Genomic DNA, 17,377 nt, shown 5'->3' on the forward strand with positions numbered 1-17,377 from the left:
GATACGTGTGTTGACATTGTGGATGCTGTATGCAGCAACCACACTCACATGGCACACTTTTCCCTGCTCACTCGCACAGAGACAACAGAGAGACTCACAGTGCACTCAAGCACAACAGGAGACACTCTGACTCACGCCACAGAACCAAATACCTGGAAGACCACCTTTGTCTGAATTCCAAATGGTACCACATCTCTTTGAGCCCCGACCCACTGCTTCAGAATACCTCATGAACCGTAATGCACAACAGGATAACTTCGGATGATCGCACCTGAAACACCACTATAGAGAGAGTGTGAAGGGAAGGCCTCATCATAGACCAAGGGGTACAAAAGAAAGGGGGAAGAACCAACCAAAGGGAAGATTGGATCATTAAGGCTGCCGACCTGGAAGCATGAAAGGATGAAGAGTTCCACCGAGAGACAGAGACCCCCCTTCCTTTGCTCCTCTTGTTTAAGAGCCTCCTGAGGGCTACATCTCAGACACTGGCAGAGACAAGACCGAGAGAAGGAGAGAAAGACAAGGTTTCCTGCCAGTCTCGGGGGACCAGCAAGGTGGTAAGTTAGGAAAACAGATGCCACCACAAGCCCCATGGCATGTGGATGTTGGACCGTGGGGTGGTATAGGGAGGATGCCCTGATCATCCCACTTTGGTATCTGACCCATCTTAGGGGACAGGCACAATGGCTCGCCACAGGCCTGTCCTGGAGGATTTAGATGCTCCTCAATCGTCCTGGATGCCCTATTGCTGCCCATTCACCTGGTGAGACCCTGCAGAGTAACAACAAGGCACCCTCTCCATAATTGAAAGAGCCTGCATCTCCCTTATAACAAACTTCCTGATCCAGTGTAGGAAAGGCTGCCCTTCCCTTGATCCATTCACTGGGCACTGGTATTGTGTATTGCAACAAACTTCATCTGGAACATCAGGGAAATCCTTTCAAGGCTTGAAAAGGACATTTGATGATCCGGGAGTGCTGTGGAGCCAGCATTGCAAACACGCAGCTTTCTAACCAGGGATTGTATCAGAGGGAAAATAAAGTTGCAGAGGCATTGGGGATCACTACGAGTTTGCCGGTATTCCGGCGGTAAATCCACTGGAATCCCGGCAAACAGAAATACCGTTACCGCCACTTGGTCACGCAGTATTACCGCTGGAGGTGCAACCTCCAGCGGTAATTCGACCTGATTACAAGTGGCGGTTTGCCAGTGTAAATCTCCATTTAATGGGGTCCATAGGACTCCAGTGGGGATTTCTGCCGGTAATACTGGCAAACTTGTAGTTAGGCACTGCAGGAAAAAAGGAGGTAAACGGAATTACCTCAACTTATTCCCCACACTACCAAACATTGTAATGAGCCCCTTATTGTCTCACATCATAGAGTTCTCTGCCGAGGATACAATCTTGCAATAATCACACGTACGAAAACGATTCAGTAGACCAAAAAGTGTAGGAAAGCATTCAGTATATAACTTGCACTCTACGAAGCAAGGAGATCTCAGCACATACCAAGCAGCACAGACGAGGTCACGGAGAGCTTACTGGATTCCACAATGGTGGACAGACCAGTTATAGCGTTGGTCCCATTCCCTATGTCCAAAGCAGCTCAAGTCCACTTGGAGACAACAACCTATTCCAGTCTTCACTAAATTACCAGTCACGTGTGCAGACCCTACTTGAACTACCCACCCAGGGAGAAGAGGGAGCACTGTATAAAAGCACCAAGCTCCAGTTCAGGTGCTGAGTGTGGGTCACAGGAGCAGAAGGCTCGTGTTTGGAGAAGGCTGGAGACTGGAGAGCGGTGGAAGGAGAAGAGGCTGGAGATATGGAGGAGGCTGTTGAGGTGGCGGCAGTGGAGAGCAGGAGGAAGTGGTAAGAGCTAAGAGGGATGAGGAGGTCTGTGGTAAAAACAGAGGTAGAGAGCTGCTATAGGGTGGACACATCAGGGATTGTGAGTGGATAAAAGGAGATGGTAGGAAATAAGGAGCCGAACGAGAGTGTGGTAACAGAGGTCAAACATTGGCAGATGGAGCTATTCGGAATTAGGGAACTTTGGCAAGATCAGAGATTGAGAATGAACAGATGGGGATGTTGGGAGTTAAGATGGTGCTACCACCAGATGGGCATACCCAAGAGGTGGGTGGATGACATCAGGAGCCAGTCTTTAACAGGATGTTGCAGGTGACAAGATGCAGAAGGATTTGGTGAACCCACGGGCCAGGATAAGGGGAGAATTTCAGAGCCTGGGAGTGACACTGAAGAGGTAACATGAGAAGAATGTAGTATAGAGGAGGTGGAAGGAGTAGTACCCCAACTCGGACCGGATAGTGAAGGTGGCAGTGGAAATTGTACGGAGGTCCGGATTATAACATTAGGGGAAGAAGAAGATACCCTATGGGCATTGGTCGAAGTGGGCGGGAGCGGTTGGGAGCGGTGCTCCTCTACTTTTTTAAATTATGTTTTACTGTTCCTATACTTTTCTTTTAAAAAGAAAGCATCCTGGAATGGTTTTGTTTTATAATAAGTGTAGGAAGCAGTTTTAACCTGCACTTCAGTGAACTGCACCTTAAACAACAGGCGCATTTGTTTGGGGGTTTGTATTGTACGTGGGAGGGGGCATAGCGATGGGGTTTGTGGGGAGTGGGGAAGGCCAGGAACATAGTTCCACTACTTCTTTTCATACACTTCCACCATTGCCTATGGGGGATAACATCCCTGGAGGTTAGAGGAAGAAGACAACAAGTGGAAGGTGAAGGAGTGATGAAGACCATTATGTAGTTTGCAAGAGCAGGAAGGTTGTGCCAAGTTGGGCCTAGGCAGATGAGAGGAGGAAAGAGAAGGGGACAAGGAGGTTATGGTCCAACCAGAGAGGTGAGGGGAGAGCAATCAAGGGAAACTTAAACATACCCCGGGGAACCCTCTCTAGTTCTCCTTATCAACTACTAACAGTGACCTGCCTAATGATGGAACTGTATACTAGAATCAGTAATGGAATATGGAACCTGGATAGCCTACAGGTAGCTCAGATTGAACAGAAGATGTTGGATCACCCTTAAACCCACAATGCAAGAAGGGCAGGAATAGGAAGGTAATCTCCCTGAACGGCACAGCCTAGGCACATGCTTCAGAGGCTGCCAAGGCCTAACTACCCACATTCAGTGGAAGAGACATTTTTGTCTGGAGAAAAGCACCATGAGAACTGTTTGTTTTGGAAAGATCATAGTGTTGTATTTGAGTTGACCCCTACTTGTACAAGTCCCTGAATAAAGTTATATAATGACAGTGTTTGGTCTTGGCATACTCCTTGATCACAGGTCTTCAGTGTGAGAAGACTGTATCTCAGACCGTGAGACCAGAACCAAAGAAGGAGAGGGAGAGGGCAAAGAGGCTACTGCAAGCTTCATTGCAGACCCTAGCCGAGGCCAGACTCAAAAGAGGTGATAAACCCAAGAGCCGACACAGGGGTGTGTGTGAGCCCCGGCAGAGACCAGGCGCAGAGAAGAGAAAGCCAACATCCTGCTGAGGGCTATATTGGAGACTGTAGCAGAGACCATCCATAGAGAAGGAGAGAAAGGCAAAAGCCTGCTGAGGGTATATGCCAGACACTGGCGGAGACCTGACACAGAGGAGGGGAAAGAGCTGCCAAGAGCCTGTTTAAGAGTACACCACCGACATTGGGAAGAACACAGCCTCAAGGAGGAACTAGTGACCCTGAAGGAAGACCCAAGGCTGGTGACTTGCAATAAGTCTGGAGAAAAGCACCATGATTACTGTTTGTTTTGGAAAGATCATAGTGTTGTATTTGATTTGGCCACTACTTGTACAAGTCCCTGAATAAAGTTATATAATGACAGTGTTTGGTCTTGGCATACACCTTGATCACAGGTCTTCAGTGTGAGAAGACTGTATCTCAGACCGTGAGACCAGAACCAAAGAAGGAGAGGGAGAGGGCAAAGAGGCTACTGCAAGCTTCATTGCAGACCCTAGCCGAGGCCAGACTCAAAAGAGGTGATAAACCCAAGAGCCGACACAGGGGTGTGTGTGAGCCCCGGCAGAGACCAGGCGCAGAGAAGAGAAAGCCAACATCCTGCTGAGGGCTATATTGGAGACTGTAGCAGAGACCATCCATAGAGAAGGAGAGAAAGGCAAAAGCCTGCTGAGGGTATATGCCAGACACTGGCGGAGACCTGACACAGAGGAGGGGAAAGAGCTGCCAAGAGCCTGTTTAAGAGTACACCACCGACATTGGGAAGAACACAGCCTCAAGGAGGAACTAGTGACCCTGAAGGAAGACCCAAGGCTGGTGACTTGCAATAACCCTGACAAAAACTCCAAGTAAAGGGGAGGGACTACTTGCTAGTAGGGGTGTGTATAAGATAACACCATCCCAGGAGGGTAACTTGTAGCTGAAGGTTGAGAATATCTACACAGACATGTACCCTTGGCTGGAGGAGGCAGAAGTTGTTGACAGTAAGAGAAGTCAAGATGTGCAACAGTGCTATATCCCTGTGAAATCAAGAAGTGAGCTGGGAGTTATAACCCTGAGATTATATAGCCAAGAAGGGATGTGGGTGCTATAATTAGGAGACTTCAACATTATGTCAAGAGGTGTACTGGGAGCTATGACCCTGAGACTGTATAATAGTTGGGAATCTTGTGGAAAATCAGTATTCCTATAGGTAGGCACTTGAATCACATTGACTTAACCAATCCTGAAACCCTTAGCAGGAGTATCCTTTATTAAATTTTAGAAAATCCACTCGTCATCATAGGAGTTTTTCCAACCCATCCTACTATGCTTAATAAAAATTGTTGAATTACCTTGTAGCCTCGTACGTGGGTTCAGTTGATCCTTTGTCACAACTCCCAATACACAAGCTTAACAATAAATGGTAAAGAATAGAGGTAGGTAGCGCGTGGCAAGTTATTTGAGGTGTCTTTGAATTCCTCCACAGTTTATTTGTGGTTTGAGTCGGGGATAGGTATTGTTAGCTTTTCTTTTTGGGCTGTCATGGATGACATTTTGGTGCAGAGGACCTTCCTTCTCATTTCAGTCCAACAATCTTTGCCACTCAATTCCGAGTTGTACCCGCAAAGAGAAAAAACATCTAATCTCCAGAAAATCCCACATAATCTGGCTATTCACAATTCTGCAAATGACATGCTGGCATCACACCCTTATGAAAACAAAAGCAAAAAAGACCAATCAAAACAAACCAGACCAATACCAACTAACAGCCATACCAGTCTCGGCCCAATGACCAACCAGAAACAATCAGACACGCATTGCGCACAACCCCAAAGGTGAAAGGCTTAGACAATACAAAAAAATGACCATCACTGACCAGGACCCAAACAACTTTCAAGGAGCAAAGACCAGGCCTGCAGAGCAGGATGGGACCTTTTGGGTCAGCCTTGCTAACACACGCTGTAGGCTGCCACACATCACATCAAATAAGCAATTTAGGTGATTGGCCAGGTCACACCCCCACCCCCCGCTCTTGCCCATCAGCCATACAACTCCAACACTAACCCACAATCGTGATAACATGGAATCCGTCCCGATAGTCTAAACCTCCACTCCCTGATCAAAAGCCGACAGGAACTCTAGCAGTGCAGTTTAGCTTGCAACCTCAAGACCAGGACTCATCATTATCCTCATAGCTCTGCTTCTTCCCCAACAAAATGCCTCACCTCTCCCGCTTCTTGCACTTTTACACTTCACACACAAGACTGCTTTATTCCTATGAATACTGCATCACTCTACCATACATGACATATATAGCTTTATATAATGCATACACATGCCAGTGGCTAACCTCATTTCCCAGAGCTGTCATCTCATAGAGCTTGGGTTCTTCCTACCGGATAGAACATGCCAATGCCACAACTAACATAGAATCATACCAGCACTCAGGATTCGAGTACTTCTGGCCTGCATCCATCAACATTGCAGATTTCATGTCTGCTCCCCCCGCCCCCCTACCAAGCTAAAACCCCAACCCTCCCCTTCCTTTGCACAGCAACATGCAACGAGGTCGCCAAAACAGCAGAGGTGTCCTATGCAGGTTTGCTTGCGTTACACGGAGGTGATTGTTTGGTTTCAGTCTTATTTCGACCTACAACCTTGTGTACTTGTTGTTTTTGTTGTTCAGGCTCATACACAAAATCTGCAAGCATTGCTACCTGTTTGGCGAAGGTGATGCTGCTCCAGGTCTTGGTGTCAAAGCCGTACTTGTCCACTAGAAGCGTGAGGATGTAAAGTCCTGTAGCGCAGTAGGTAACCAAACGGCCTTTACTCTCCTTCGGGAATGAACTTGTTAGCTACAAAAAAATACAATAACACAACATGTCATGAAACACATCTACTTTTTGTGCTCAAATGTACAGAATGAGACTTTATAGCACTACCCCTCCGCTAATCTGTGAGGTATGGGTGGCATACCTTAGGGTGCCCATTTACTTGTCTGCTTGATCAGGGCCGGCCTAAGCGGCAGCAACGCCCTAGGCTGGTTAAAAAAGAATAGGCGCCCCACCAATCCCTGCACGCACCTGGTCAACTGGGGTTGGGGGGGCCAGGAGTGCCACATTTTTTTTCTAACTCCCCGCTCCGGCGCTTGGCAGGGAGTTAATCACTGGAATAGGGTGCTCATGCTAATGCATGAGCGCCTTATTCCAATGAAAATCGCCTCACTCCTGCGTGGGAGCGGGGAGGTAATCATGTGAAAAGGGTGCTGATGTAAACCATCAGCACCCTATTGATATTAAATGCGCCCCGCCGCCGCAGGTGCATTTAATAACAAAAGGACGCCTGCCGCGCCTTCTCCCACTACACCAGCTCGAGGGAAGCCTTGAAAGACTCCCCTGAGCTGGTGTGGCAGGGGGCTAATGGCGCCCTGGTGGGTTGCCCGGCGCGCCCTGCTCTAAGGCCGGCCCTGTGCTTGATACTACCAAGGACTTGAATGGTCTCCAACTTCAGCTTTGATTTGTGATATGTGTCATCTATACGCGCCTAAGTATCAGTGAAATGGCCACACAGACCTGGGATTGTCTGGATATTCGCTAGCGCGTGATCTCAGGCTTACATGATAAACTGTACAGTGCATTGCAGGATATAGCAACTGCTTTGGCAAAGATTACCAGGACTGCAACATTATCTACAACCGTTGCGTGTAAATTGGGGAGTATTGTGCTTGACCATGTAAGTGATTCCTGGCACGAGAACCAGATTTGGGGCATGGAGCTTTGCCAGCTATTAAGGGCACCCTGCGCTGTGCAAGAATGTGGAGGGAGCAAGATCACTTGAGACGACGCTAACTAAGGTTGTGGGCTCAACAAGTAACAGGAATACATTGTCTTGCAGTGCATGAAGTCGTGATATATTTTTAGAAATGTTTCCTTGAGGTTGGAGTCTTAGGTTTTTAAAGACACAGAGATCAGAAGTACATTTTCATACAGCAAGTACAGCTATAGATCTCAGTTGATAGATGTTTATTTAAGCATATTTAAATGCGGCATCTAAGTTCATAGATCCAAATTAAAAGAAATATATGTCCACGCAGCATGTAGAGTCAAATGTTTAGTTATTAAGTAGTCATGGTCATCATTGACAGTACTGTGCAACAGCTAGAAGAGGTCCTAGTTTTAATAAATGTCCTGCATGGGTGCAGATGTTCCATGGGGGGCGGCAGGGTCGCACTGTTGCAGGACCAGCTCTCGGGGCTGGCCACATGTGGCTATTTATTGTAAGTTTGCATATAGCAGACCAAAACATAAAGTGTATCTTATCGACCCCACACCTACCCATACTGGTAACATGCCACCCCTGCAACATCCGGAACATGACTCAGACCTGTCAAGCCCTGAGTGAGCATGAGTTCAGGGTATCGAAAGGAATAAAGAGACCTCCTTGAACAGAGTGGACCCACTCCATCCAGCGTGGGTAGTCTACCCTCAATATATCCCTCGTAGACATAGCCGTTTCATGAACTCCTGTACTCCTTATGGGAGAGAAACAGAGGAAACTCAAAAGGCATCATTTGGGTTTTCGAAGGTCTCCTCTAGAAATGCAATTCTGTGAGACAGTGGATAGGTCAGAGGTGTCCACGTTCGGTTGAATTAGGCATGGTTTTAAGGGACCTGCATATTTGATGTCATATTAATGGAGGAGCTCTCATGGATATTGGAATCTTAGCTGACCGGTTAGGGATATGATATGATAGGCTATTCATAAGCGCGGACCCGGGGATCAAACCTGTGTTGCTCCATGTTGTCTTGCTTCCAAAGTGAGCACGTTGCCCTGAGCTATCCTCCCGAGACTCCCGAGCTTGTTATGCTAGTGGTGCGGTTGGGTTCCTGCCTCCAAAGAGGGTCCCATGCAAATCTACCTGGACACAGTGACTTTTGGGAAAATGTAAGCACTCATCACTACAATTCATGTGACTTGGACAGGGGCTTAGCTGTCAGTGTGCTATGTTAGTTGCTCTAAAGGATAGAGGCGTATATGTGTGTGTTATTAAAGGAGGTGCTTGTCAAGGGATACGCAGGATGGTGCAGTCTTCGGATGCCACCGAGGAAGAGAGGTTTCCGTTTCAGGAGTGACTGGCTTTTGAGATTAGCCTGTTGGTACTTGTCCAATCCTGGGGACTGGTGTTGATCATAAGAGTTCTAGATGTCTGCTGTTCTTGTCTGAAGCATTGTGTAGCGATTTTGAGTTGATTACATTGTCATGGCTCGTTGAGGGTGGAGAGTAGGGCTTTCAGAGAGTAAGTGCCGTCTCACCAGCTAGTCATGCCATTGGAATATGTTGTTTATTGTTTAGCCTTCATATAACTTTATGTACGTGTGTTGGAGGTCTGCTGGCTTGATTGTGAAAGAGGTGTGCTGAATTGAGTGTTTCTTCTGTTGGTTTGGGAATGATGAATGTTGGTGAAGGTTAGGCAATTGCTAGGGAGGGCAAGAGACAGGTTTTAAGAGTTTTCCTGACGAGAATGTCGTCATCGAAGGAGTGAATGTTGATTTGTCAGTACTATGACTACCTTTTGCGAAACACTGTTATTAACTAATTTACTGTTTTTGTTTCGACCTCTCCTTTTGAGAGTGCCACACTGTATTCACGTTCCTTTGTAATGTAATTGGTTATTTATAACATGCTTAATACCCAGAGGTTTCTAACCGCGGACCCGGGGATCGAAACTGTGTTGCTCTGCGTCGTCTTGCTTCCAAGCGCGTTGCCCCTGATCCAACCTCCCTTTCCATCAAGATATATTTTTCTAATGTTCCACCTAAACATAGTGCTCTCATACCATAACCTTAGTTTTAGGAGCAGCATTCATGTAAAACAAATCTGAGTGTGCATTCACTTTGGAACTTGTGTCTGCCACATGCCCTACATGTCTTCTTTGCTCTAGTGACTTTTTCAAAATCCTTTCATGGAGTTGGGGCTCCATGCCAAAATACAGAAACAGAGAACACCAACGATACACGAGCACCAAAGAGCATTTTATAAATAAAGGCACTAAAATCTGTCAAGAATGAATAGCCAGCTTTACTGCAGTGTACCAAGGCAGGGGGAAAGGACAAGCAAATAATAGGGGGCAGGAAGAGGGGGGTCAGGAAAAGGGGGAGAAGTGAACAAGAGAGGGAAGCGGGAAGAACCAGTCAAATCAAGGGGGGTCATTACGACCCTGGCGCTAAGGGATTAGCGGTACCGGTAAGGGTACCGGTACCGGTAATCCCTTAGCACCCAATTCCCATAACGGCGGCTGGAACAAGCCATTATTGCAGGGACCCGCAAAGGGACCCTGGCGATAATTACGGTACCGCAATTTGCGGAACCGTAACTACCGCCTTTCCCCATTTCCATTATGCCCTATGGGGCAAAAATGTGAATGGGGAATGGCCATGGTGAAATGGGGAAGTACCGCCCGCCAACCTTGGAATGGGGTGGTACTTCCCCATTTCACCATGGCGGACTCGTTGCAATACCGGCAGCAACCATGGTGCTAATAGCGCCATGGTTTAGCGCCGGTGTTGTAATGAGGGCCAAGCAGTCACAACAAAGAGCTGAATATCATTTTGAAATACCATAATGACATATGGTCCCGGCAAGTACGTTATCACCCTCATACCGCTAAAAACTGCACAAACTCAGCCAGGAAACTTTGCTATTCGGCAGGTAGCGAGAGACACGCTGATAGGCTGAAAAGCGGTTCTATGATGATTCCCGCAGGCCGTTTTCACCGAAGTCTGGTTCCCCGGCTCCAGTTTTGACACTGCGGGGAAACATTGTTTTGCGGCGCACCTTCACTCTCCGCTCCTAATGCAGGGCCACCCTCTCAATCTCCTGTTCACTCCCCCGTCCTCCTCCACCCCCACACTGCCGGATGCTTGTTTGTCAGTGGACACCCCAGTCAATGGCAGGCTCCCAATTCGCCCTCCCGTTCCTGACGTGAAATCCATTCATACACACACACATGCAACCCACACACACATACATACGTGCACTTTCCCCTATCTGTACCTAAATTCCCTCCTTACCTCTTTGTCTGCACCGCCACCACTGCCATCTTACCCGCTTCCTGGTTGCGCAGTAAACTCATGCGTTTGGTGAGAGCGGCCTGTCGAAAAATGTTTTCAAACAAAGTGGGCAGTTTGCAAAAAGAAAAGGCAAAGGTGGTCTTAGGACCCCTACTCTTCATGAAAGAGCTGCTGCAGTCACATCAAAGTCACATCCCAACTTCTGAAGACAAGCCTCAGCCGCCTCAGGTTCCAAACTGAGGCCATCCCCTGGAAATCCAACAATGAATTCTAGATCCCCAGTATCTGCAGCCTCTTTTCATGGACCAAAGTCTCAAAGATGGAGACTCTGTCGCTGGTGTACTTCCAACGGTTTAATGCAGCAGCGTCTCTCCCGCTGTCATGATGCCCGCTCCCGGGGAGCCGGTTCAAGCCCTGCGTCCCCGAAAGTGGACATCCAGTCCCCAAGGAAGGACCCAGCAACCCCATATAGGGGCCCTTTGGACAGTGTCCTGGCGCCTATGGTGCCAGGCTCATAAAAGACATCAGTCCTGGCGCCATAGGTGCCAGGCTCATTATGGATGTGCTTGGGTGCACTTACCTGATGCAGACCATGCTGCAGGATCCCGGCCTCCTTGAGGCCTGAAAGGATCTACTTTACCTGTGGGACTAATTTACCATCCGGGCGTGGTCGGGGAAGGATACATACCTGATTGGAGGAAGGATACATACCTGGAACTTCTTCCAAGGCTATTTAAACCCCACCCGAACAGCCACACGTCCTTCGCGTTGTTTTGCATCTAGCAGCTGGACGCTCACCGTGTCTGCTCCTGCATCCTGACTTCTGCCACGCCTGCCAGCATCCTGGATCACCTGCAAAGGAAGAGAAGAAGAGAACAGAAGAAGGAAAAGTCCTTACCTGCTAAATCCGCATCCCGGAGACATCTCGCCGACAATGCTGAAAAGGAAGACTTTTATTTAAAAGCTCATTGCGTCGATCGCTGCAGCGCCGCATTCCACTCACCTTTACTGGGCGCCTCCATGTTCAGCAGGGATCATCCGGATTCGCAGTCACGCCCCAGCGCCTAGGGAGAAAAAGACCAGAACAAAAGGTGAGAGAGAGAAGGGAATAAGGAAAGCTAAATCTCCATGTTAAGACTTACCTGTTGATTCATTCCCTCTTCATTTCGGGTCCGCGCCGCATCCTGGCATTTCCGGACCCCGGACCCTAAGGGGAAAAAGAGACATCAGCGTTAATGAGCGAATGAAAAGACATTACCAAAAAACGCTCATTAAAGACTTACCCGATTTCTACAAGGATTTCACCTCTCATCTCGGGTCGGTGCCTGTTCCCCGGCATTCCGTACCCCGGCCCCTATGGGGAAAAAGACACTAGCATTAGTACATTAATGCATGGACACAAGGGGAACCTCTTATCAAAAAACTTACCTGGAAGCCAAGCAAGTTTGGTTCTCACCAATCCGAAAATCCAGTGAAGTAACTGGATACCAACGCGCCCCTGCATCAGAAGCAGGATGGAGAGCTCGTCCTTCCAGACCCTAAGGTGAGACGCTACGAGGAATCACAGAAGGGTTTCGAGGGGGGGGTGAGAGGGGAAAGTGGGAGGCTGATTACATTACCCCGCAGACAGTTAATCCCCTATTTTCGCCTACAGAAGGATACTTCTGCGAGCCAGACAAGCCAGATTTGGGGGCCCGGTCCAGTCCGTCTTCCGAACCCTGCGCATCACCTTAGAAGAGGTCACAGCAGCGCGAACCAGGCCAGTGCCTCCGTGGGAGTTAGGTGAGCGTTACAGAACGTGAAGCCTTCCTACAAATTCCCACCCAGGCGCTATGGAAAGTTCTGGGACTGATCAGTTGGCCCAATTACTGGGGGAATTACGGGCCGAAGTACATGCCGCTCGTCAAGAAACTAATGACCTCAGGAGGGAATTAATAATATCAAAGGAAAGAACTGATGACCTGGCCAGACAGCTTTTGCAAGGTCAAGCTGGGCAAACTCCTCTACCCGGTTCCGGAGGGAACCCCGCTCCTGTGGTTTCCAGTAACCCTGTGCAGATTAATCTACCTGGAAACATGCCGCTGGCCCCACCCGAACGCTTTGCTGGGGACCCCAAACTATTCGCCGTATTCATGAATCAGTGTCGTTTGCACTTCCTATGCAGACCTGGGGCCTTCCCTAATGAGCAGACCAAGGTAGCCTTTGTATTGTCATATCTCAGCGGCTGCGCTGCGGATTGGTCAGTTCCACTGGTTACTCAAGATGACCCGATTCTCCGTGATTTTCAAAGGTTTCAAGCAAGCATGGAAAGGTTATTTGCTCTACACTCTCAGGGGCAGGCTCTGCATGACGAACTTCTATCCCTGCGACAAGGCAATCAGGACCTCCTATCCTACATTGCAAACTTTAATAGACTAATTGTGGAAACGGGATGGCCAGAGGATAAAAGAGTCACGTTGTTTTATCGAGGCCTACGCGGAGAACTTAAAGATGTCTTGGCCCAAGTTGTAAATCCACCCCAAGAATGCACAGAGTATATAGACTTAGTGGTCCAATTGGATCACAGACTTCAAAACAGAAAAGCAGATCGGTCCAGGTTTGAGACCCGGGTGTTGGTCAAGACCCATGCTAATCCCAAGGGAGTTGATGTCTCTGAGCCTATGCAAATTGGAGGGGTTAAAGGACCCTTAACTCAAAAGGAACGTGAAAGGAGGCAGCAGTTAAAAGTATGTCTTTATTGTGGGAATTCTGGACACTTTCTAAGAGATTGCCCGGCAAAACCGCCCCGAAAGGCGGTAGGAGCCGCTGATAAAAACCATGAAGACTCTGTTTCGGGAAACGACTCCGCCCGACAAGTGTAGGGGTCCGCTTGCCGAGCTTGAAAACTAACTCTCAGACCTCGCATTTCATTGTGCCAATGGTTCTCGTAGATCCAGAACAGCCTAAGCGGTTGCATGCAATAAAGGCATATATCGATAGTGGGGCTATTGGAAACTATGTGGATCGTGAATTGGTCTCTAGGATTAACCTCCCTCTCCGTCCTAAAACCAGCAAAGATGTCATCACCACAGTCGATGGAACTGAAATTGCCTCTGGACCTGTAACACATTCCACTACTGAGGTGACTTTTATTGGTCCCGACGGCCATCGGGAGGATGTTGTGTTTGATGTAATCAAGGCTCCACAGTTTCAGGTTATTCTTGGAATCCCTTGGTTAGAGACACATAATCCTCGAATTGATTGGCGAGCTAAGAGAATAACCTTCCCGGATTGTACACAAACCTGCTACCCAGAAAACCTGAAGATTAATCTAGCATCTGTAACCTCTGCCTCCATGCAACTACCTCCGGAATACCAAGACTTTCAGGACGTCTTCCAAAAGGAACAGGCCAACACGTTACCTCCTCACAGATCGTACGATTGCCAAATCGATCTGGTGCCCGGTGCACAACCCTCTTGTAGCAGGATTTATGCCCTTACCGAACCTGAGAATCTGCATTTGAGACAATATTTGGATCAATACCTAGCTAATGGTTTTATTCGCCCGTCAAAGTCCCCGGCATCCTCGGCTTTGTTCTTCGTGCCCAAAAAAGAAGGCAACCTTAGAACTTGTATCGATTACCGCGCATTGAACCAGATAACAGTTAAAAACCGTTATCCTCTGCCTCTGATCCCTGAACTCCTTGACCAGGTGAAGGACGCTTGCATATACACCAAGTTAGATCTCCGGGGGGCTTATCATCTGGTACGAGTTAAAGAAGGCGATAAATGGAAAACTGCCTTCCGTACTAAATACGGATTATTCGAGTACCAGGTGATGCCTTTCGGATTGTGTAACGCGCCGGCTGCCTTCCAATACTTCATGAATGATAACCTTCGGGAACTCATCGATGTTTGTGTTGTCGTATATATCGATGACATTCTGGTGTACTCCTCTTCGGAATCTGAACACAGAAAACACGTCAGGGCAGTACTTGAAAAACTGCGCCAACACAAACTATTTGCTAAATTGGAGAAATGTGTTTTCCATACCACAGAAGTCGAGTTTCTAGGTTTCATCCTGATACCCAAAGGGGTCCGAATGTACTCAAGAAAAGTGGATGCCATCCTCAAATGGCCATCACCTAGCTCTGTAAAAGGGGTTCAAAGCATGCTCGGCTTTGCCAATTTCTATCGCAGGTTTATCCCGGAATTTTCACGTGTGGTACAACCCATTACTGCACTCTTGAGGAAAAATAAACGTTTTGAATGGTCTGAAGAAGCCGAGCAGTCCTTTCAGGATTTAAAAGCTAAGTTTACCTCTGCACCTATATTGAAACACCCGCGTCCAGATCTCCCTTATGTCGTCGAGACTGATGCATCCAGCCTAGCCATGGGAGCTGTCCTGTCCCAAAGAGATCCCAAAACCAACCAACTGCATCCCGTAGCATTTTGGTCCAGAAAATTCTCGGCACCCGAGGTTAATTATGCAATCACGGACAAAGAACTGTTAGCCATTAAGTCAGCTTTTAAAGCCTGGCGGCATTATCTGCTTGGCGCTCGACATACCATCACAGTGATCACTGATCACCGGAATTTACAGTATTTGAAAACCGCCAAGGCTCAGTCATCACGGCAGCTCCGATGGGCTTTGTTTTTCGCTGAATTTGATTTCGTGATTACCTATCGACCTGGCTGCAAGAATGGCAAAGCAGACGCCTTATCCCGAATTGGAATGGGAGAATCTGATACAAACTCAGAACCAGTACCAATAATTCCCGAACAGAGGATTCTAGGCATGACTTTGTTACAGACGCTTGAAGACATTCAAGCCAGAGTGAAACAACTCCTGGACCCTACAACCTTACAGGATTGGATACAAAAGGGATCAGACTTCACCATAGATTATGGTTTACCTTATTTTCAAGGACGCTTATTCCTGCCACATAAGGAATTACACGAACTAGTTATTTCCGGTTATCATGATGCATTAATAGAGGGACACCCCGGTATTGCCAAGACAGAGGAAAAGGTGAAACGACAATTTTGGTGGCCCTCTTGGCGAAAAGATGTTAAATCTTTTGTGATGTCCTGTGGTGTTTGCGCCCAAAATAAAAGTCAAAAGAAAAGACCAGCCGGTCTCCTTCAACGTCTAGACATACCGCCAGCACCCTGGCACACCCTATCAATGGATTTTATTACGGACCTGCCTCCTTGTTCGGGGTACGATACTATTCTGGTAATTGTGGATTTGTTTTCCAAAATGGCCCACTTTATTCCTTTGAAAGGTTTACCTTCAGCTTCCGTCCTAGCCAAAGAATTCCTCGAAAATATTGTTCGGCTACATGGATTCCCATCTATACTAATCTCTGACCGGGGAAGCCAATTCATTTCCCACTTCTGGCGCAAATGTTGTCAAATGGCGCAGATCGACGTAAGATTATCGACCAGTCACCACCCTCAGACCGATGGTCAGACCGAGAGGACAAATCAGACCCTTGAGCAATACTTACGGTGTATGTTACAGCAATCTGAAAGCAACTGGAAAGACATTCTTTGGATAGCCGAATACGCATATAATAATTCGGTACACTCTGGAACTGGCCACAGTCCTTTTTATACTTTGTTTGGGCATCACACTCGAACCTCAAACCTTGACTCACCTCAGAACCTCGGAATGCCTGCAGTAGAACATCTGCATTCTACAATTACCCAAGCCTTCAAAGAGGCAACTACGCATTTACAACAAGCCAAGAGAAAAAACCAAGGAGAATGCTGATCTACATCGGAGTGAAGCACCTCCGTATCAGATTGGGGATCAAGTGTGGTTAGCTACCAGACATTTACCACTCAAAGGGCTCGAACTTTTAACCCAAAATATCTGGGACCTTATTCTATTACGGCAATAATTAACCCAGTGGCTGTTAAACTTGATTTACCAGCTAGTATGCGAATTCACCCTGTTTTTCATGTGTCACTTCTGAAACCAGTGGTACCCGGAACCCGACTACTCAAACCTCCAGAACCTATTCTAATAGATGGGGAGCCCAAATTCGAAGTGAAGAACATTTTAGACTCAAAAATGTTTAGGTCAAAACTGTTCTACCTAATTGATTGGAAGGGGTACGGACCTCAGGAGAGGTCGTGGGAACGCAGCAACTATGTGCATGCACCTCGATTAGTCAGGAAATTCCACCGACTCTTCCCAGACAAACCAAAACCCCCGTAGGGAACAACCTTGGGAGGGGCCTTGGGGGGGAGTGCTGTCATGATGCCCGCTCCCGGGGAGCCGGTTCAAGCCCTGCGTCCCCGAAAGCGGACATCCAGTCCCCAAGGAAGGACCCAGCAACCCCATATAGGGGCCCTTTGGACAGTGTCCTGGCGCCTATGGCGCCAGGATCATAAAAGACATCAGTCCTGGCGCCATAGGCGCCAGGCTCATTATGGATGTGCTTGGGTGCACTTACCTGATGCAGACCATGCTGCAGGATCCCGGCCTCCTTGAGGCCTGAAAGGAACTACTTTACCTGTGGGACTAATTTACCATCCGGGCGTGGTCGGGGAAGGATACATACCTGATTGGAGGAAGGATACATACCTGGAACTTCTTCCAAGGCTATTTAAACCCCACCCGAACAGCCACACGTGCTTCGCGTTGTTTTGCATCTAGCAGCTGGACACTCACCGTGTCTGCTCCTGCATCCTGACTTCTGCCACGCCTGCCAGCATCCTGGATCACCTGCAAAGGAAGAGAAGAAGAGAACAGAAGAAGGAAAAGTCCTTACCTGCTAAATCCGCATCCCGGAGACATCTCGCTGACAATCCTGAAAAGGAAGACTTTTATTTAAAAGCTCATCG

The 17,377-nt window shown here is 47.9% G+C and overlaps 1 protein-coding gene across 1 annotated transcript in view; it reads right to left on the reverse strand.

Moving 5' to 3' along the window:
* LOC138471917 (ectonucleoside triphosphate diphosphohydrolase 8-like) overlaps window positions 1–17,377 on the reverse strand; it is a 487,786-nt gene that overhangs the window by 10,265 nt on the left and 460,144 nt on the right. The window contains exon 10 of the mRNA XM_069609787.1: window positions 6,188–6,325. Coding sequence (XP_069465888.1) covers window positions 6,188–6,325 — 138 coding nt within the window. The remainder of the gene's footprint in view (window positions 1–6,187; window positions 6,326–17,377) is intronic.

The sequence above is a fragment of the Ambystoma mexicanum genome, chromosome 8 (assembly GCF_040938575.1).
Source record: "Ambystoma mexicanum isolate Mex_15411 chromosome 8, UKY_AmexF1_1, whole genome shotgun sequence".
Classification (NCBI taxonomy): domain Eukaryota; kingdom Metazoa; phylum Chordata; class Amphibia; order Caudata; family Ambystomatidae; genus Ambystoma; species Ambystoma mexicanum.